The sequence below is a fragment of the Megalobrama amblycephala genome, unplaced genomic scaffold (assembly GCF_018812025.1).
Source record: "Megalobrama amblycephala isolate DHTTF-2021 unplaced genomic scaffold, ASM1881202v1 scaffold216, whole genome shotgun sequence".
Lineage (NCBI taxonomy): Eukaryota > Metazoa > Chordata > Actinopteri > Cypriniformes > Xenocyprididae > Megalobrama > Megalobrama amblycephala.
The window spans coordinates 1,195,856-1,219,000 of record NW_025953338.1 but is presented as its reverse complement, the minus strand read 5'-3'; the positions used below and the strand labels follow the sequence as shown (position 1 = coordinate 1,219,000).

The window sequence follows — 23,145 nt, the reverse complement described above, 5'->3', positions numbered from 1 at the left end:
CTGTGAAAAGAAAAGATTGATAGGAAAATTCAGAAACAATATTTTCAATTGTGAAAATATATATATATATTTTTTATTATTTCACATTGATTCAACTTACCTTTTGAATGCAGTCAAACAAATACACATTGTGTGTTCAACCAAATTATTCTTCAAGTCTGTTCACTGTTGTTGTTGCATCTTTCTCAGTAGCGAATCTGTCCTTCTGAGACGCTGGTCCATAGATTGGCATATAACAAGTTAATTATTTATTAAATCTACAAGTTATTAGCCAGATAGAAAGCGGTACACCATACTACCCACACCAATCATGGAAACAGAGAAAAGTAGGTATCCAGAATCAAGCACCCCGCCATCAGAAAGCCCAGTCAGGCTAGACAAAGGCAAAAGCATCCTGTCAAGGAAAGAACATTTTGGTGACAAGTATGGTAACTGGTCATTAACACAACCAGACCGGTTCTGATAATAGGAGATTCCAATATTAGTCGCCTCCCCATAATTGACGATGACAGAATCCAGATGGTCAGCTAACGTGGAGCACAAGTGGCCCATGCATACCATCTACTTAAACACAAAACAGGATCAACAGAAGAAGTGCAAAAGGTCATTCAATCTTTTGGACTTAATAATAGAGATAACAACAACCCCTCACTACTGCAAAAAATGATCAGCCGTTTCGCAGGAGTAGCAAAACAGACATTCCCCAACACTAGGATTCTTATACCACTGATTAACTTCAGCAGCAACTTAACACCAAATGCACAAAGGAGACATATAAAAGACACAGGAATGTGGATGGAAGCACTACCATACGACCAATTCAACACAATTGATGACAACATACATTGGACACAGGACACAGCGACAGCCATGTTAAATCATTGGCTCAAATCTTTAAACTGAACAAACCAATAGGAGGACACACTTCAAACAAAACCATCATAAACTTATCAGATTCACTGATATTAAATTCCAACCAACTCTCATTATTAGAAAAAGGATTATCCTTCATCCCTTATACCGACTTAATCAACCAAGATAGACTAGAAATCCAAACCCAACTCAAACAATATCATCAAAGACTAAAACTTCTTGCATATTTTGAAGATGAACAGAATGATACCAAGACCCCTTTCTTACCAATTAAAGGACTTACCAATAGCAGTGGGAGAAATTATAGATAAAGATAACAAAACTCTCCAAAACTGGGGCAAGAACCATCCCAGAGATCCACCAAACCTCACCAAAGGAGAAGAAATAGCTCTCAAGACTTTAATGTCAGAACCTGGTATAGTTATAAAACCAGCTGACAAAGGAAATGCAATCGTCATCATGAACCGAAACCAATACATTCACCTTATTCCACCACACCCATTTTTAATTCTCCGATCTTCTGCATTTTGTCATCCGACTTCCGCTAAACTGATGCGGCACATCCGGTAGCTAGATCAGTAGTTCAAATATTGTTTATAGCGAGCTATAACTTTAGAGAAATGACAAATAATGTTAATGCAGTAAATGTTTCAAATTGGGAGCACAGAGAAAATTTTATACGACGATCAGATGGTCTCATATCATCATTGTTAATGGCCATAACTGGTAGATGATATGAAGTGGCCAGAGGTAACCATGGGACTGTCAGGAGTTGATAGAGCAGCATGTAGAGGGTGTAGGTGAAGAAGACTGGAATTATTTTAAATCAGTTTTGTTAATCATATCGCAGATGTATCGCCTTCGATAATGAACGCGATATTGCGTGGCTTATCAGTGATCTACGGCTCTGTCTATTAAATGCCGCTCCATTTGAAAGCAGGTGATGGCGATTTAGCGGCAATCAGGGAACCGGCTTTACTGACGAAATGCGCGTGACAATCGCATGCGATATATCGCCCAGCCCTAATTTACACTATACACTATTTTCATTGGTTAATGCAAAACCACAGCACAGGCAAACTTGCCTACAAATCAACACTTATTCATTCTCTACATCAGAAATTATGTTGCTTAGAAGGTTAAACTGGGCAAATTCTCTAAATGATCAATTTTAGGGGTGAGGTTAATTGGAACAGTTATAAGAGGATTTTGAAGATTTTCAGTCATATGACCCGCGTACATTGGCGATGCGCCTGGTGTTGGTGGTGTCTTCTTCAGAGAGTTGCATGCCTCTCTTGGTGAATGCTGGAATGACAAGTATCACCTTCGTTTGATATTCAACAGTGTTTTGATCTGCCTGCATTGACAACATTGTATGCAAACTAAACTTAGCTGGATGATGACATCACCGTTTACTCCAGTACTGATATAGATAAATTAACTAAATTAATAACTATTGATTCTTACATCGCAATGAATCAATACTGAATTTACTTAAGATGGATACTGACACCATTTTCTTTAAGAGCTGCTGTGCAGCCAAAATTATATAGCAGTTATGACTGTAAAGCTGCTTTGACACAATCTGCATCGTAAAAAGCGCTATATAAATAAAAGTGACTTGACTTGACATAGAGGAGATCAGTAATGGTGAAGCCTCTGTCTGCCGTTACTTCATCACCTGCACAAAGGTATTCCTGGAACCCTGAATTTGCAGTTATGAATTTACCACAACACCAGGTTTAGAAACACCAAACCTTTCAGCAAGATCATCCTCCAATAAATTACGACGCAGCTCCATCAGAGTCATCAGGAGCTGATCCCAAGTGTGTAGCTGGAAGCTGTAGGTGTATGTATTGGTAAGGTGTTCGGCGACTGAATGAATGGTGGTTGTTTCTCAGCAGAGTTGTGTACAATGGCGCCAGCTCAACGCATTGTGTTCCCATGTCAGATGTAGGTGCTTCAGGTCGAGATGTGATTTTGAAGTGTAGTTGTGGTCAGAGACAGATGGATCCTCCTATTGTGTTTCCTCACAGTTGATCACTGCAACACTAACGCTCATCAATGCATCTGTGGAAATAATATAACATACACATATTTTTACATTAGTAATTATTCATCATGAGAATTAACATATGATTGCACCCATACTTTAACAGAACAGTGTGAGAGATGCATTAAAAACGAGACAGTATACACAATCTCTAACTCTAGTGTTAAAAGTTAGGTCAATATCAGTATGAGATGTAACTAGCTGGCCTGCTATCATCTGCAATCTCTGTAACTTACAGGAATAATGTAAGCTATTGTTAGACTATAATGTACCATTGTACTATCTTACATATGAAATATATACAGTGGCATGAAAAAGTATCTGAAGCCTTTGGAATTGCTAACATTTCTGCATAAAATCACCATCAAATGTGATCGGATCTTTGTCAAAATGACACAAATGAAAAAACAGGGTCTGTTTTAACTAAAACCACCCAAACATTTATGGGTTTTCATATTTTTAATTAGGATAACATGCAAACAATAACAGAAGGGGGAGGAATAAGTAACATTGTCTGATGTGCACCATGGCTCGCTAAAAAGAGCTCTCTGAAGACCTGCGATCAAGAATTGTTGATTTGTATATAACTTTTTCGTGACACAGTAAGGACCTGTGTATAAGGGCGCAAGTTTGGCAGCAAAGTTCGTAGATGCATCTGAACGTGGACGAGACTTAACCCGCACCAGATCATTACCGGAGAAAGAAACGAGACGACGCCTCTTGTCATAGTGGCGCTTTTTCTTAGAGTGACTTGCTTCGAGAAAAGACCTAACAAGATCAGAAGCCTCCTGGAGCGAATGCTTCAGGGCATCCAACGAAGTCACACCTGGATCGTCCACTCAAAGAGAATCAGGTTGAAAATTAGATCCAAGGGCGTGTCCAGTTCTCGGCCATTCAACACCATTGACGGACTCAGTCCAGTACTCTCGTGTTGAGCTGTCCGTAAGGCAAAACAAATGTGAGGAAGAAACCGATCCCAAGAAGTATGCTTGGTCCCAACATATGCTCTAACGGCAGTTTTCAGTGTTCGATTCACTCGCTCAGTGACACTGGTCTGAGGGTGGTAAGCTGTTGTAAACCTGTGCTCAGTACCCAAAGCAGAAACTGTGTGTTTGAAGAGATCACTCATAAAAGCAGAACCTCGGTCTGATATCAAGTACTTCGGGGAACCATGCCGGGGAAAACTTCACTGAGCAGCTTCCTAGCAGCAACAAGAGCTGTAGCTTCCCTCACAGCACAAACTTCGATCCACTTCGAGAAATAATTAACGAACACAAGGATATACGCGTTACCACTCGGCGTCTGGGGCAAAGGGCCCACTAAGTCCACCCCCATATACTCCCAGGGATATTGAGGGCGGATTGGAACCATGAAACCAGGTTTTTTTCTGGGAAGGTTTAGTGAACTGGCAGATGGCACATGAACCCACATACTTCTTCACATCTGACAGCATGTTAAGCCAGAAAAATCTCTGCTTAAGCCTTGCCACCGTTTTAGTCACACCCAAGTGACCTGCAGTAGGATGATCATGAAAATACTCCAACAGAGACCTCCTGATAGTCTGAGGAGCGTACAGCTTAAACTGTTTCATAGGGTGCAAGGTACAAGATGATTTTGGGTCTTTGTGATACAGAAGACCATCAAGAACTACATTCAGTGGATCTTCTTCTGGATATACACTCTCACCATCCTCCAACACCTTGAACAGCTTTCCAATGTCCAGATCGTTCAGCTATAAACTTCTCAAATGATCCCGGTCCGTAAACAACACAGACGGCAAGGAACGCAGGTCCAGACTCCCAAGAACAGCACGATCAGGAAGAATGTTGAGCGGCTGACCACAAGAAGGTCAGGGGTTCCTGGATAAACTGTCGGGAACACTGTTGGACACTCCAGGTTTATGGATAATTTCGAAATCAAGATCCTGTAACCGAAGTGACCACCGAGCCAACCTTCCTGTGGGGTTTGGTCTTGACATCAGCCTCTTCAGAATGCTGTGGTCAGAAAAAACTGTGACATGCAGTCCCTCAATGTACGGTCTGAAATACTCAAGTGCCCAAATTACCGCTAGGCACTCCTTCTCGGGGGTAGAGTAAGGGCGTTCAGATTTGTGCAAAGCATGGCAGGCATAAGCAATTGCACAATGTCTTCCTTCCTCATCCCTCTGCATCAAAGCAGCTCCCAAACCGACATCACACGCGTCAACGTGAATGAAGAATGGGCGCAGATGTAAATTTACTTTTGAGGAAATCCATAGCATTTTGACAGTCTTGGGTCCACAGAAAAGGAACATTGGCCCTCGTAAGAGCAAAAAGAGGTTCAGCATGTCGGGCATATTCGTGAATGCATCGTCGATAGTAACTTGTCAGACCCAAGATCTGTCTCACCTGCTTGGCGTTTACTGGAGTAACAAAATCAACAACTGCCTTCACCTTTTTCTCATTGAGTAGGATGCCATCCTATGTGATCCGATACCCCAAGAAGGTAAGCTCCTTCCTACAGAACTGACATTTCTCCAACTTGATCGAGAGACCAGCAGACTTAAGCTTAGCCAGAACCTCCTCAAGGTCTATCAGGTGTTGTTCAAACATGGGTGAGGCAACCACAATATCATCAAGGTAAACTGCGCACGACTTGTAGATAAGGCCTGCCAGAACCGTGTTCATAAGCCTCTGAAAAGTGGCTGGGGCGTTACAAAGGCCAAAAGGAAGAACACGGAACTGGTACAACCCACGGTGAGAAATAAAAGCAGTCTTAGGCCTTGACAATTCCTCCACGGCCACCTGCCAATAGCCCCTGGCTTGATCGATTGTGGTCACAAAATTTCCTCTCGCTAGAAAATCAAGGGACTCGTCTATTCTCGGAAGTGGGTACGAGTCTTTCACCGTAAAATGGTTCAGCCCCCGATAATCTACACAAAACCTTGGTTCACCGGACGGCTTTTGAATGATGACAGCTGGTTCAGCCCAAGGCCCTGATGCTGGTTCCACAATACCTTCTGCTAACATCATGTCAATCTGTCTCTCAATCAGTTCTTTCTTCGCAGGTGAGGTACGATATGGAGCAAGATGGACAGGTCTGGCCTGACCTGTGTCAATTTTGTGCTCAACTAGGGATGTGTGGCCTAGATCTCAGAAAAAGATCTCAACAACTCAGCAAGCTTAACTTTTTCACCATCATTTAGAGCAGCCTCGTCCACTTTTGTTGCCAAACTAGAAGAACTAGACACTAAACCAAGTATACTGTGACTTGGTGACAAAGTCAACTCCCTCCAGCTCTTCTGAGGCCTCTGGCACATCACCCAGAACAACCGTTCTGGAAGGGACCTGAATCACGACAGAAGCTCTCATAATAAAATCCATGCCCAAGACGAGCGGCGCTGAAAGGTTTTCGATGACTGCAAAACGATGGTAAAAGCACTGGCCCATGAAACCAAACTGTAGCCAAGCTAAACCCAAAGGACAACACAATGCACCATCTGCAAGCTGTAAAGCAGGCACAGACCAAACTGTTAAGACCCCCCAGGAACCATTTTCGAAACATCCGTTCGCACAGCTGAAATGGAAGCACCCGTATCCAGGGTAGCTTCAAGTACCTGGCTGTGAAAATTGACCTGAACACGGAAAGGTGTGTTCCAGGATGATGAAGATGTGACGTCTTCCACATGACCAAGAGCAAACTGAGTAGACCTATAAGAGTCAGGTATGAGAGGCTCAACTACTGTCTCGGGGGAGGATTGCCTCTCTGAAACGGGCTTGGGGCGCATAAGAACCACACGGACCCAGGACTGCATGTAGCTCATGCGCACGTAAAAGAAGGTCTATCACAGATGTTACTGGAGTACCATAGAGCGCTAACCTGTATTTCTCCACAGCATGCTTGCATATTAACTCAATTTGCTCCAGCTGAGGAGGTGGAGTTCTCAATTTTCGAAATTCACTTAGCATGTGGGCGACAAATGTAGGAAAAGGCTCGTCTGGCATCTGAACCCGGTCCAGGATACCTTTCATAATGTGCTCCTGATTATCAGATAGCAGAAAAACCTTCCTAAACAGATCGCAAAACTGGGCCCATGATGAAACATGAGAACTCAGGACATTAAGCCACTTATTCGGCTATTTGGAGAGAAAGCGAGGAAGCTCCATTAACATCTGGGAATCAGTAAGATCTAACGAAGTCCTGAAAATGTCGACAGACTGAAGCCAATCATCGGGACTCGTCTTTCCTTCAACGTCGAATATTACAGGTTCAAGACGTGACTGATGGAGGACAGAGGCTAAGAAGCTGGTTGAGACGCTGCAGGTGTACATACATGAGGTGCATTATGAAAAACTGACCTTGAATCACCCATCAGAGCCTGGCCCCCAACATATGGAGTAGAAGTAGCTAAAGGACAAGATTCTGGGCATTACACAACAGAAACAGTACCATTATCTGGACTCATGCAGTCAATCACACTCTTTTGCAGGTCCAGCGAGTCACGGAGACAGCGTTGCAGTACAGCGACCTTGTCCTGTTGGAACTGAACCTGAGACCGCAAGTCTCCATCCTCTCTCCGAGATGTAGTCTGTCTCGGTAAATAGTCAGAACATGACAGTAAATAAAGTAGGTCACGATTTTCAGCCATCTTGTATAATCTATGACTATGACAGCAAATTACAGTAATATAATCAGAAAAGTAAACCAAAATATTATATGCAGATGCACTGTTTACAATGAATCAATCAGGAAATAAGCACAATACAGTACATCAAACCTGTTTGTCTGCTGAAGAAATATTAATGTGCACCTGTACAGTCTCTGTTAAAACAATATAACAATTTAACTCAGAGAAGGTGCACAAAATACAATACAAACTTAATGACAAAACCAATGACAGTTTTTTATTAGACAAAGTATCAGGCCACATGAAGAGATGAAGAAGAAAAAAAAACATGACGTCGTACGGTAAAGTATTGTGTAGTTGCCTCAAAAAAATGTCCAATCCGGCAAAAACAAATGTCCGTTTTTCAAAGTGGAAGAAGAAAAAAAATTTAAAATAAATATTCCAAGTGTTTTCTTCTGTCTTAAGTCTTTTCAAACAAAGTACTGAATTCAAGGAACAATAAACTGTCAGTCCCACTGAAAAATATGACTATCTAGACGAAATAAAACAACATAAAGTTCACCTGCACTACTTGCAGCTCCAGTCGATCTCGTAAGAGTCTTTAAAGAACAGCAGAAAATCCGCGAAACGCGATTGCATGTCCATCAACTGAATTCCACGCGCTCTCCGCGGCCAGCGAGCTAGTTGTCCTGCCTGGAAAACCTCACATTCTACCTCAAATTACTATAAATGCTCTAAGTGACCGTTACAACGTCTGCTGGCCACACAAACATAACCAAACATAAAATAAAGTCCAGGCCTGGTCCTCTCTCGTCCTTATCTGTTTTTAATGGCTAAATGTTTATATTTGTATATTTGATTGATTGTGATATGTCATACTTTATTTCGCCGTAGCCTATAGACAAAGTTAATACACAATACATACAAAAAAAGTCCAGTTATGGATGACAAGAACAAACAAATGTCAAGTTTTAAAGGAGTTAAATCAGGGTGATTATTTTGACTTTATTTTGTATTTAATCTTGAGTAGCAGTGTGTAGTGTAAACGAGGCTTAAGGCTTTTCTCCAGTGTGAGTTCTCATGTGTACTATAAGGTTTCCTTTGTGTCTGAAACTCTTTCCACACTGTTAGCAGGTATGAGGCTTTTCTCAATTGTGAATTCTCATGTGGTAATAAAGGCTCATTTTATGTGTGAAAGTCTTTCCACACTGATCACATTTAAAAGGTTTCTCTCCAGTGTGAATATTCATGTGTTGCCTGAGGCTTCGTTCCTGTGTGAAGCCATTTCCGCACAGAGTGCAGGTGTAAGGCTTTGCTCCAGTGTGAGTGCTCATGTGGGCTATAAGGCCTTCTTTTCTAATGAAACTCTTTCCACACTGTTGGCAGGTGAATGGGCTCTCTCCAGTGTGAATTCTCATGTGGGCTTTAAGGCTTGCTTTTCTAATGAAACTCTTTCCACATTGTTGGCAGGCGAATGGCTTCTCTCCAGTGTGAATATTCATGTGTTCCCTAAGGCTTCGTTCCTGCGTGAAGCCATTCCCGCACAGAGTGCAGGTGTAAGGCTTTTCTCCAGTGTGAGTACTCATGTGGGCTATAAGGCCTTCTTTTCGACTGAAACTCTTTCCACACTGTTGGCAGGTGTGAAGCTTTTCTCCAGTGTGGATTTTCATGTGGGCTGTAAGGTTTCCTTTCTCACTGAAACTCTTTCCACACTGTTGGCAGGTGAAGGGCTTTTCTCCAGTGTGAACTCTCATGTGGATTTTGAGTTTTCCTTTTCCACTGAAACTCTTTCCACACTGTTGGCAGGTGAATGGGTTCTCTCTAACATGAATTTTGATGTGAGCTTTAAAGCTTCCTTTATGACTGAAACTCTTTCCACACTGTTGGCAGGTGTAAGGCTTTTCTCCAGTGTGAATTCTCATGTGGATTTTAAGGTATGCTTTGTGACTGAAACTCTTTCCACACTCTTGACAGGTGTAAGGCTTTTCTCCAGTGTGATTACTCATGTGGGCTGTAAGGCTTCCTTTCTCACTGAAACCCTTTCCACACTCTTGACAGGTGTAAGGCTTTTCTCCAGTGTGAATTCTCATGTGAACTTTAAGGCTTCCTTTTTGACTGAAACTCTTTCTACACTCTTGACAGGTATGAGGCTTTTCTCCAGTGTGAATTCTCATGTGGGCTATAAGGGTTTCTTTTCGACTGAAACTCTTTCCACACTCTTGACAGGTATGAGGTTTTTCTCCAGTGTGAATTCTCATGTGAACTTTAAGTTTTTTTTTATGTTTGAAAGTCTTTCCACATTGTTGGCAGGTGAAATAACTTTTAGTTCCTGTCTTTTGAGCTCCTTTTTGTGAGGAAACCTGTGATGATTTTTCTCCAGTCATGAAATTATAATGTTTTGTCTCTTCTTTTTCATTAAGTTCTTGGCTTGCCTCTTTCAGTGCCATTAGGTCTAGGGCAAAAATAGACAAACAATTTAGAAATTTACAGCATCAAAATTAACAACATGTATGATCTATACCCTATCCTATCTTATGGATCAGGGATGGGCAGCTTTGGTACTGGAGGACCACTCTTTTGCAGATTTAAGTTTCAATTTGCAGCCTCACGTGCACCTCTTTGAAAATGCTACGTGTCTATTCTACGCGGACTGCAAGCGCTATAATTGGTTTGCGGTTACCTATTTGCTGCCACCTCTATTTGTAAGCTTCTCTGACAAAGTACATGACAAGCTGCTGCTTCTTTGGCTTTGGCCTTGATACTCAACATGACCACGGACACTGCCTACCAATGGTCTGCATGCATGTCAACGCGGACAACGATGCAGAAGTATAAATGATAACCAGTGTTGGGCATGTTACTTTAAAAAAAGTAATTAGTTATAGTTACTAGTTACTTCTCGCAAATTACATCATTATAAAAGTAACTAATTACCAGGGAAAGTAACTATTGCATTACTTAAAAAAAAATTTAAAATGTCAAATAACTTGAATGCCCCCATTATTAAATATAAGTCTAAGAATAAATTATTCATGATCCGACTCGTGACTCATGATCCGCTCTTGCTTATGAAATTTCTCTGTACTGTACAATACGTGTTGGTAGCCATTAAAGAAAATGTAGTTTCATATTTATGTTTAAATAGTCCTATGTTATGTTTTAAATTCATTTACTTGATTATGAAAAGTGAACAGCATGAGTAAGATCATAATATGATGCGCAATATATCGGGAGATATGGAGTGGGTCAGACATGATTTTAAACACTTCATTAAAGGGATACTCCACCGTTTTTTCATATTAAACTATGTTATTCCCTTAACTAAGACGAGTTGATACATACCTCTCTCGTCTCAGTGCGTGCACTAAATCGCTCTGTCTTGCGGCGAAACTTTGTTAGCACTTAGCTTAGCCCAGTTCATTCAATAGGGGCCAAGCAGAGAAGCTACCAAACACCTCCACGTTTTCCCTATTTAAATACAGTTACTCGAGTAGTGTAACTCGACCTAGGACGGTGACACAAAACAAAACGTTGCGCTTTTCTAAGCGTGTAAAATGGATAACTATATTGTATGGCGGACTACCATAGCAACTGCTCGGGAGCACTTTGACTTGGCGCAGTAATATCTTTACTCGTGAAAAGTCCTCTCACCGGTGTTATGAGATTTTCGGTTTCTGAGATATTCAGTTTCAGAAGGCGGAGCATACATGAATATTAATGAGTTTCGCAGAAATGCGCGATTGCACGTGCAACTGAGAATTTTAGTTCACATTGCATCTCAACACATTAGTGGATTATTCCATAAAGGTAATTATATTCTCAGCGTTGCTGCTGACTTACGCCTAAACTACAGTTGTTTACTTCTAGGTAACAGTTTATAATGTGCTCATTAGTATGCACGATTTGTGCATTGGTCTGTAACAATGACAGAGTTCAGCTAGTTGTGCTCTTCCTTTGCGATGTTTTAAAACTCTGTGTTTTATTAGTTGTTATCATTAAGTATGTCACTGTAGAGCTTAGATCGGGCCCAACAAATCAAGCCCGACCCTACCCGAGCCCGAGCACGTTGTGTCCGAGCCCGCCCCGGCCCGACACGTCCACTGTAATTATGAGCCCGAGCCCAATTTAAGCCCGACCATTTTTAACATGTGGGCCGTTATAACCAGGGGCGGCGCCAGATTTTTTTTTTTTTTTTAATGCAGGTGTTGCTGTGCTAGATCATTTACAGGGGGGAGCTGCGCAGTTATATATATAAATTATATAAATACTATTAATAAATGAGCAAAAATTGGCCACTCAATATTAAATATTAAATTATTTTAATTATCATAATTAAAGTTTTAATTTTATTAAATTGAACAAGCTCAACATTCAGCATTCAATCAAATATTCTTAAAGATCAATTATTATTAATAATGTTACTTCAACCTATTGTTATTTCAACATAATATGTGTGTGAGCAACAAGCAAGATATGCATTTGTAAATTCGGTGACAGCGTGTGTTACAAGTTTCAAATGGTGTAAGTACTAAAATTAAGATACAATTTATACTAAATGAAATTCACCTTAAAGAAAATCTTTCTTCAAAACTTAAACTTGAAACTAAATGTGCTTATTTAATGGCTAAAACACGTAGGGTACAGACTCTTTTTGTTCAAATTGCAGCACATTCATTTAATTCTGAAATTTGCACCTGTAAGTTGAAAGGCATTTGTTTGTGCATAGTAAAACATATCTGTAACATTTATCAAGTTCATAATTGTGCGTGCATTTATTAATTATTATCTTAATGAATAATACGACAAGGAAGAAGCATGTAAACTGCGTTGTTTGTTTATTAAAACTAGTTTAAAATGTTTCCATACCTCCGATTTTCCTCCAGACTTGCTCAAAGTTAATTCTTCAAGGTTTTGTTCCGTCTTCTGAGCGGTGTCAACTCACACCAGAAGCATTTCAGAAGCAAAGCGGCTGGATTCGCGAGACCACTAGATTTGCCTGGCCAACATTGTTTTTGTTAATTTTTTCATGTTTTTAATGGCTAAATGGTTATATTTTGTCCGGTTTGATTGTGTTTATTGCTATGCCATACTTTATTTTGCTGTAGCCATATACAGATGAAGTTAACACACTTAAAATTCCAGTTATGGACAACAAAAGAAATTTCAAGTTTTTCAACTTCGAATCTCTTGTCATAAGTTTCTGTCATAGTGATGTGAAATATCAGCAAGAGTTTACTTTATTTTGTATTTGAGTCCGTCAAAAATAGGCGAGGCGCCTATCTTTAGCGAAGCGGCGCGGCGAGCCCCTTCTGGGACGCTTCTCAAACGCACCGTGGCGCGGCTGGTGTAAACACGAGCATTGACTAGAGTAGCCGCGAATCAGCTCCAGTAGCTGCGTCGCAGCCGTAACGTGCTGCACACGCGTGCAGTGTAAACGAGGCTTTAAGCTATACTGAATACTATAGCATGCATAGCAGGTGTGATGCGTCACGTGTGCGAGACTGCGAATGCGAGTGGACGAGACGCTGCACATGACACGTGACGTGCTTTATCAAGGGCCCGACCCGGCCCGAGGACGATGGCGGAAAAAATATCCGGGCTCGGGCAGAGAATCTAAGCTCTATGTCACTGCCTACAACTGAAATAAACCTGTACAGATGTTTTTGAGGACTTAGGCTATATTCTGGTATTGTTCTTAAATTCTTGTTCATTTTGATATGATGCCTATTGCTCTTCAAAGGATTAATAAAATTCTTTATGTTTAAGCTCACTAAGGTTGCATTTATTTGATCAAAAATAGGCAAAACAGTAATATTGCGATTTGTTTTCTATTTTAATATATTTTAAATTGCTGTTTATTCCTGTTACTTAAGTGTCATGTGATTCAGAAATCAATCTAATATGCTGTTTTGCAGCTCAAGAAACATTCTGAGCTGCTATTATCAGTGCTGGAAACAGGAAACCATGATACAGTGCCTGTTGATTCACAGAACAGCAAGTTTGAAGAACAGTATTGAAATCTTTTGTAATATTAGAAATGTCTTTTTTCCCCTTTTAAAAAAACAACAAAAAATCCCCAAATCTATTTAATTAATCCTTGTTAAATAAACGTCATCCTTGTGAAATTCATTTCTTAAACAACAAAAAACCTACAGTGATTCCAGACATTCAAATAGTATTTTAATGCAAATGCTTTTGTGCAAATTATTTGGGGGCCACTGTCTGTAAAAAGATAACGTTTTGTTGTTATTAAACTAGTTTTAAGTAAATAAAAAAAGTCATTAAAATTCAAAGAGAGGTAAAAATGTCAATCTTTGACTAAAAATGTAATTTTTTGATCTGAGAACAGCTTTCTTATGCGTCATATTTCCATATATAAAGGGACTGCTACAGTAGCTAAAGTTTGTTGTTGGCAAGTCCATGCCCATCTTTTTGTACAAAAACAAAATGTCATTAAATGTCTCACAATATAATATGTTCACTCCATCACACATTATACAAAGCATCTATTAAATCAAAAGCAAATCAAGGCCATATTCCCATCTTTATTCCAGGATTTGTGATATATATGTTTTCAACATGGTTTAATTTTTTTTTTTTTTTTTTTTTTTTTCAAAATTTCATGAGGCCAAATGTGCCCCTAATTAAAACCCCATGAAGATCATGCATGTTTATGAACATTAATGACCAGTGAATTCAGGTTGACTGGGAAACTTTTTGCCATTGATATGACTGGGAAAAAGTTTCCCAATCAACCTGAATATATGCCAAATAATGAATGTTTGTGTATCAAAATAAATTGTCCATTTATCACTGATCATCATTGTATATCCAGGTACACAAGTCACACATCAAAACAACGCATGGCAGAGAATAACAAAAGGTTGCAAAAATCTTTATTAGGCCACTGACTTTAGACATTATTTCTTTCATTTCCAGAGGGATGACCCCATTTTAAATCTTCATAAGGTGATGTAACAGAAGAACAAAGCAATGCGTCATTGAAATGGCAGCTGCATATTTTTTTAACAATATGTTAATTATTTATTTTCCCATTTATTTGTTATATGAAATCAGTATAATCTACTTCAACTCATTCAGGTGTTCTGGGATGCTTGGTTTTATTGTGCAATTGAAAAATTAAACCTTGTGGTGTCAGTGTATCTTTCTTTAATATATATATATATATATATAAACGGAAACCATGAAAAGATATAGTTTCAGCAATATTTTCAGAATTTGTCACCAACCAGAAAACCAGAGAATGTTAGTCTGAACACGTAAGCTTAGCTAACACATGTATAATCACACCAGTAGAGAGAGGTATGTATCAACTCGTCTTAGTTAAGGGAATAACATAGTTTAATATGAAAAAACGGTGCAGTATCCCTTTAAGTTTTGTTTTGTAGAAAGCCTTTCTTTAAAGTGAATTTCGTTTTTTAAAAATTTTATCTTAATTTTAATCAATGTTTCATCAAACAATTGCCTGGATTTAATCAATAAGAAGCAAATTTAGCAGACAATATCATCATGGCAGGCGCAGGCGCGATCACTGGCGCGTGAACTGGAGCACGACTTATAGGCTAAATAAACCGAAACTCAGCGGCTGCTTGCCTCACATACATGAGAAATATATCTATAGAAAGCCCGAAATATCTAAAAACAAAAAGAAATAGCTACTCTGATTACGTTGCCTAATCCGAATGAAATGTGCATTCTCTCTCTAGGTGCATCCAGTATGTGGAGATGATGAGAGTCAATGTCAACTTCATCTTCGCAGCCGACACCGATTCAGAAAACATTACTTTATTAATAAACAATTAAAATGTCTCCTTGCTGTTTTGGTCACATTCATAATCATTGATTTTGCCGGTTCTTTATGGCAAGCTTTATGTGTGCGCTATAGCCTAAATTACGATCATTATTATGGTTTATTCTCTCCAGTATTTAAGAAATTAAATTAATATAAATGTGATTAGTCAAATAATGGCTTAAATTAATAACGTTTCTGGAGGTGCTTCGACAGATTGGAGTTGCTGTTTATCGCAGTAGATAGGCCCTTCGAACCAGAAAGACACAGCTTACATTTGACTAAAAGGTTTTTGTCTTTATGCTCAACTAAAGTGAAATAATGAGCATATTTCCACTTTGAGAAACTCGTCTTGTTCTCGCCTTGACTCGCCATGACTGCCGCACATACTTGAATAAACGGAAACACGCCCACAGTGCGTCTTCGTGTTTACAGTGGTTGGCATCCACCAATCCTACAATGCGTCGCTGCTTTAAATGGGTTAGGCTGTAGGCTACACTTCAGCCAAAATTAATTAATTTTAAAAAGTAACGGACAACGCACCATATGGTAATGGTAACGGGAGTTAATTTATTTAAAAAGTAATGTGTTACAGTATTAGTTACTGTCAAAAGTAACTGTTACAGTTACTAGTAACGTGTTACTGCCCAACACTGATAACAGACGCATATAGCCTACGGTGCAGAGGCTCCAGCGTAGGTCCGAGGCAGAAGTATAAAATAGGCCTTTTCGATTAAAAAATGGGGTTGGGTTAAATTTTGCTGGTGTGTTTGACCAGGGATGGAGCTAAACTCAGATTGATCAGGAAACAATCTCTGTATGTTAAGCACAGGCTTAGAATGATTTAACAAGTCGTTAAATGTGTGCCCGGCTTTAAAGTCCCCGTGAACCGGGAGTTGCAAACGTCTTTTCTCCAGTGTTGTGACATATTTCACGGAATATTGAACAGAGGGCAGAGTTTGACTTCAGCGCTCCTCCTCTCTATCTCTCACTCATAGCAGACTAACGGTCGGAGGGGAGTGGTTAAAGCGATTTCAACCCAAGCCGTCAAACTGATGTCACTAGAGAAGGGGCACTGTTGCAGAGGGGAGGAGCATTTTCAGATTTTGATTAAATATAACGAAGCCAAACAATTGTTTGTGTGGTTTGACTTGCACGGATTAATTGTTCACCACAAAACTATCAATTTGAGATAAAATAAATAAGGTCAATTTTGATTTGATGTATACTTTAAGTGTGTCAAAATTGTGATTCATAAAGGTTCCTAAGTGTCAAGACTAGGTCTTAGCTCTTAAATTATTTAAGAGAGCTGGAGAGGTGTCTTAACCTAGTTAAGAGCAACAAGATGGCAGCAGAGATGAGGAGACACGCGCTTTCCAATGAAGATATGAAGTATATGATGACATGGAGTTGATAAAATGATATAAACTTTTATTGTCAATTCTTCTTGTAACTGACCTAATAAGTCTAACTTTAAATAAATGTAATAAATTCTCTTGTTAATCGCAAACAATTTTGATTAATTAAAAATATTTTTATATTATTTAAAGGTTTTAAAATATTAAAATACTAAAGTTTTTAGTATTTAATTCAAATATTTAAAAAAAAAAAAATGTGTTAAAAGATGTAAGCATATCGTGTAGCTGTGCTTGGAGTCAATTGTTTCATGTGTAATAATGAAATTTCAAATTATTTTTGGCCAGTCTGTCATACAAAAACAAGAGAGAACCAATTAAAGTTGAAGATATTGGTTTTCATACAGCTGGACATCACATTTGGCCACTACTCTATGGCAGTTCATTGACTTTCCAACTGACCATCAAACCATGTGGCAAAAGAAAGCCACTTTTATGTTGACTGTGGGCTTCCCTGCAGTTGTTGGAGCCGTTGGCTGCGTTTACACTTGGCATTAACATGCGACCTGTATCTGGATGTTGTCCACATATGCATTGAAAAGACAAGTGTAAATGCTTTTGTGGTTCAAATGTTATCCGATCAATGTGTCCTGGTTCGGAGGTAGTCGAGGACGCATTGTGATCAGATCTCAGTGTAATGTAAACGCGATCCAGCCATCGTATCTACATTCAGAGGGCGGCGTCATTTAAATCCCCGCCCAGTCTCTCCATGTGGCTGTCAGAAAATAATGGACACAGTTTTGAAAAAAAATTAAACTTCTTTGAACTTTACAATAAACGTCTATCTTTACAACAGTTTATTTAGACTTACATGATACCTTGTGTGTAATTTTTCATTTTAATTGTGCAACATTATCTAAATGTATGTTTTTGTTGTTTCAGTTTATTTCCAATATTGCATGGTTAACTTTAAACCTGGATAATGTGACTTGTTTAACACGATCAACCCAGTTATTTTTCAACTCTGGAAGTATTTTTTTAAATAAATAAATAATTTGATCAAAGACTGGAGATTGCATCGGAAAGAAAGTAGCCTAATTGAGTGAAAGCAATAACATTGCTTAATTTGTCTTGTCTTTACTCTTATCTGGTGTCGTTTAGCCTACGTATAAGTGTCGTATAAGTGTCGTATAAGTGGCGTATAAGGGGCGTATAAGTGGCGTATAAGTGGCGTATAAGTGGCGTATAAGGGGCGTATAAGGGGCGTATAAGGGGCGTATAAGGGCGTATAAGGGCGTATAAGGGGCGTATAAGGGGCAGTCGTGGCCTAATGGATAGAGAGTCAGACGTGTAACCCAAAGGTCATGGGATCGAGTCCCAGGTCCGGAAGGGATTGTCGGTGAGGGGAGTGAATGTCCAGCGCTCTCCCCACCCTCAATACCATGACTGAGGTGAGACCCTTGAGCAAGGCACCGTACCCCCAACTGCTCTCCACTGCTCCGGGTGGTGTGTTCACTGCTGTGTGTGTGTGCACTTGGATGGGTTAAATGCAGAGCACAAATTCCGAGTATTGGCCACGTCACTTCACTTCACTTCACCCTTGTTTAGTTCTAATTAATGTGATGTGTGTTCTTTTATTTCTTTAATACAAAAGTGTTCATATTCAGCCGTTATATATTACACAAACAATACAAATGCTTGCGCGCTCCTTTCAATCATGAAATGCGTTGAAATATTTTTTTTCACCATACAAGATTAATGTTGGGAAACTTAAATTGGTAGATTATGTTCTCTGTTTGTGATTGATTGTACTTTTGTGGAATAAATCAGAGGCTAAAGTGAAAGTTGTTTTACACTATAAGCCATTTGAAGCGTCTGTCTTTCAAACGCGCCTAATTTAAATATTGTGTGGAAAACAGAAATCCAATCAGTTATCCAGATACAGAGGCCACTTAATGTGAACAAATATAAACGCGCTGTGTCCTGATTAGCTAATGATCTGGGGGGTATTCCAGAAAGCAGGTTATGTGACATACCTGATAAAGCTGATAACCTCAACTTTCGGTTCCAAAAACGGAGGTAACTTTTAGGGTATATAAGTAGCCATAGCAACTTGCTCTCTGAACATAACCTGCTCCGGAGCAGGTTATGTTCAAGGGTTAGTTAGCTTAAGAGGATATCAGATGCATGTTATATTATCAATATGGTTATATTAATGTATCTAAATTTGTTATATAGTTACAGTTATATACACAATGTTATATTATACAATATATAAATGTTTATTCAATTCTAATATATGAATTTATTTTGTCATCTCACACATAGATCTGCTTTTTATCCTTTATAACAGGACATTTTCTATGCTATAATTTCTATAATAAAATACATATCATATATGTGATATATATTAAATAATTAGCATCAAACAAACAATATTAAGATTAAAAAATGATTGCACAACCAACCAATAGGTGGTGATGTGCACCAAGTAGGTTATGTAAATCGCCATTAAACAAAAGAAGAAGAATAAAGTAGAATGGCGCGCATTTTCTTAGCGTCTGTTTCCATGGTGAATCATCGATTCGTCGCTCTGTTGAGAATGTCTTGTGTGTTAACCGGGAACATACTCTGGGTTGGCTGAACTTACTCCCGGACGCATTTTTGGAACCAGCATACCTCGAGTAAGCAAGGTTTGGGTTAATCAACCAAGAGTTCAGGGTATATGTGACAGTAAGTGATTTTGATCTGATCTGCTTGATCGGATCACGGTGATCGCATATTAATGCCAAGTGTAAACACAGCCATCCATGAACTCATGACACATCATTGCTCTAACTGTAAATGAGGAGACATTTATCAATAGAAAAAGATTCCACACCATCAATAATAATTTGTGATAATTTTGCACAATCCAAAGCTATTGCTATATATATATGTGTTTGGAACCACTAAGATTTTTAATGTTTTTAAAAGAAGTTTCGTCTGCTCACCAAGGCTACATTTATTTAATTAAAAATACAGTAAAAACAGTAATATTGTTAAATATTATTACAATTTAAAATAACTGTTTTCTATTTGAATATATTTGACAAAGTAATTTATTCCTGTGATGCAAAGCTGAATTTTCAGCATCATTACTCGCGTCTTCAGTGTCACATGATCCTTCAGAAATCATTCTAATATGCTGATCTGCTGCTCAAGAAACATTTATTGTGTACAATTGTACAAAATATTTGTGTACAATATTTTTTTTTCCGGATTATTTGATGAATAGAAAGTTCAAAAGAACAGTGTTTATCTGAAATCTAATCTTTTGTAACATTATAAATGTCTTTACTGCCACTTTTGATTGATTTAATGCATCCTTGCTGAATAAAAGTATTCATTTCTTTAATTTCTTTTCAAAAAAATAAAAATAAAAATTCTTACTGACCCCAAACTTTTGAACGGTAGTGTATAATGCTTCAGAAACTTTGTATTTCAGATAAATGCTGTTCTTTTGAACTTTCTATTCATCAAGGAATCCTGAAAAAAAAAGTACACAACTGTTTTCAACATTGATAATAATCATAAATGTTTATTGAGCAGCAAATCAGCATATTAGAATGATTTCTGAAGGATCATGTGACACTGAAGACTGGAGTAACGATGCTGAAAATTCAGCTTTGATCACAGGAATAAATTACTTTGTCAAATATATTTAAATAGTTCACAGTTATTTTAAATTGTAATAATATTTCACAATATTACTGTTTTTTTTACTGTATTTTTAATTAAATAAATGTAGCCTTGGTGAGCAGACGAAACTTCTTTTAAAAACATTAAAAATCTTAGTGGTTCCAAACTTTTGGACTGTACTGTATATACATACACATTATATACATACACATTATATATATATATATATATATATATATATATATATATATATATATATATATATATATATATATATATATATATATATATTGGTGTTGTGCTGCTGTATACAGGCTCGCATTATTGGCAATGAGGGCGGATTGGTGACATCCTTTGTGCTGTTCACAACACTTAAGTGTGATTTCACCTAAAAGTTGTTACTTCACTTGCACTCTTTGGCCTCTGGCAATAAATATTGGAGCTTTGTGGCTATTCTCGTTGATCATTCATCTTTTTGCTTGGATTGATTGATCTATGCACCACTAGAAATATAAGTATTGTTGTTTGGAGGTTGAGGGCGGCCATTTTGCGTTGACATCGGGTATATTCTTGTAGTGCTTAGTTCACAGCTTTGTTTACAAAAGAAAATGGGTTACTTAAGTCGCAGCCATGGAAATAGCACTGAGAGAAAAAAACACCGTAGCACAGAAACCTTTTTGCTTGCAGTCAATTTCTATTTAACACAGTTTGTGCTTGTTATCTAAGGCGCGTCAAGTTTATTTTATACTTTACTAACTTTTGTTTTCTCTGAAGCAAAATCAAACATTGAATATCTTTCCCCTGCGGAGGATATGCTCTTCATTACAACAAGTGCACTTGTAACATCAGGAGAAAACATGAAGATATTATGAAAGAGAAGTGGTTTCTTTGGTCCCACATCCCCTCAAAGCACAGAGCGGCTGGACAATAAACTTTGGCTATTGGATCTTTGTGTTAAATTACTTTTTTTATCTTTGACTTTATTCTCATAATTTAATGTTTATTCTCAACATTTTATCTCGACTTTTTTCTCGAAATTTAACGACTTTTTTCTCATAACTTATTCATAATTTCGTGTGTAATTTAACAAATTTTTTCTCGTAATTTAATTACTTTATTCTCAACATTTTATCTCGACTTTTTTCTCGAAATTTAACAAGTTTTTTCTCATTCTTTAATCTCGAGATGGTTTTATTTTTTTATTATTGCTTGGCCCTAATCCTTTTGTAGTACACACACAAACATACACAATGATTGGATTGATTTAGGCTATTGGATCTATGCACCACTAGAAATACCGAGAATAAGTATTGTTGTTTGGACTGATCTGGCGCTACGCTTCTCCATCTTTTCTTATACTTGTTTATTTTACGATCAATGTTTTGTTTTTATTGTGAGTGTACAAAAATAATAGGCCTATTTGACCCTTCACAGATTCGATTGGTGTTACATCTATGTGACCATTAATGTCTGAGTAGCCTATTTTAGAGTTGTTTCTGCTTTTATAAGAAAATTCAAGTGATCGCGCCGGCGCCTCACGTACACACAACATATATCAGTTTTAGTAACTTGACATCGCAGCCTGTTAATTGTAAATATAACATACATTCAACCAAATATATAAAAAGTTATAGTAGTATGTGAACAATAAAAGTGTTTAAATAATATAGTTTAGCCTCCAAATCGTGAATATGGAAACATTTGGGTTTGTGCCAAATTATAGGTTAACGCCGGGTTCCAATTTAGCTTTAAATTAATTAGTTTTGGCTTAACGTTTAGATATTATTTTTTTCATAATTAAAATAGTAGTGGTGCCCCCCCAAATATACAAATGTCCGTGCGACTTATGACTGGTTTTGTGGTCCAGGATCGGATTTAATGGAAACACTGAATTTTAAAGTGATGTAGTTACACATTGTTGTAGTTACATGCACTCACTATAGTAATGAGTTAATAATGCTCAATTACAAGTAACCAAACTCTAGCTCTACAGTAAGTCCTCTTGAAGGAGTGAATGAACCGACTGAGTGAATTAGGACACTTCTCTCTAAAATTATACTTCTGTATATTCTCTATTTCTGTAGAGCTGGACATTTTAATAATGATCAAATAACTGAGTTCAGCTGTGAGAATAAAACCAACCTGTTTGTTCCTCAGTATCTTCATGTTTCACACTGAATGTTTCTTCAATCTTCATGTCTTCAGTCTCCTCTTTAATAAACTCCATCTTTATGTCTTCAGTCTCTTCCTCTTTAATAAACACGTCTTCAGTCTCCTCTTTAATAAACACCATCTTTATATCTTCACTCTCTTCCTGTTTTTTAATCTCAATCTTCATGTCTTCAGTCTCATCTTTAATAAACACCATCTTTATATCTTCATTCGCCTCCTCTTTAATAAACTCCATCTTTAAGAAGAGAATAATTAACAGTTATTGGTCTAATGGCCCTGTTAGACAAAAAAACACTAAAAACTAACGCTGCAAATGAATAAACTTAATATTTAGGCATTTAAGACTAATGAAAACATGTTTAGTTTGTTATTGTTTGTTGTTCTCTTTCACGTTTGAGAAGCACGTTCACTGCAGTTAGATAAAGCATTACAATGTTACATTAGCCTATAGTAAATAAACTAATTTCACATCGCTATAACTATAAATCATTGAACTGTTTCTGTCGATTAAAACAGCTTAATTTTTTAAAACAAACCTTTCTTCAGCAGAATCACAGCAGATGCAGGAGCGCAGTCTTATGACGTCATGTCGTAA

The 23,145-nt window shown here is 38.0% G+C and overlaps 1 protein-coding gene across 1 annotated transcript; it reads right to left on the bottom strand.

Annotated features, from left to right (window-relative positions):
• Positions 1–7,617: 7,617 nt before the first annotated feature.
• LOC125260975 (gastrula zinc finger protein XlCGF57.1-like) lies at positions 7,618–23,145 on the bottom strand. Its single transcript, XM_048179519.1, has 3 exons — positions 23,087–23,145; positions 22,521–22,785; positions 7,618–9,984 (listed from the first exon to the last, which is right to left on the bottom strand). Exons 2-3 carry the CDS (start codon positions 22,783–22,785, stop codon positions 8,681–8,683), a joined length of 1,569 nt encoding a protein of 522 aa, XP_048035476.1. The 5' UTR covers positions 23,087–23,145; the 3' UTR covers positions 7,618–8,680.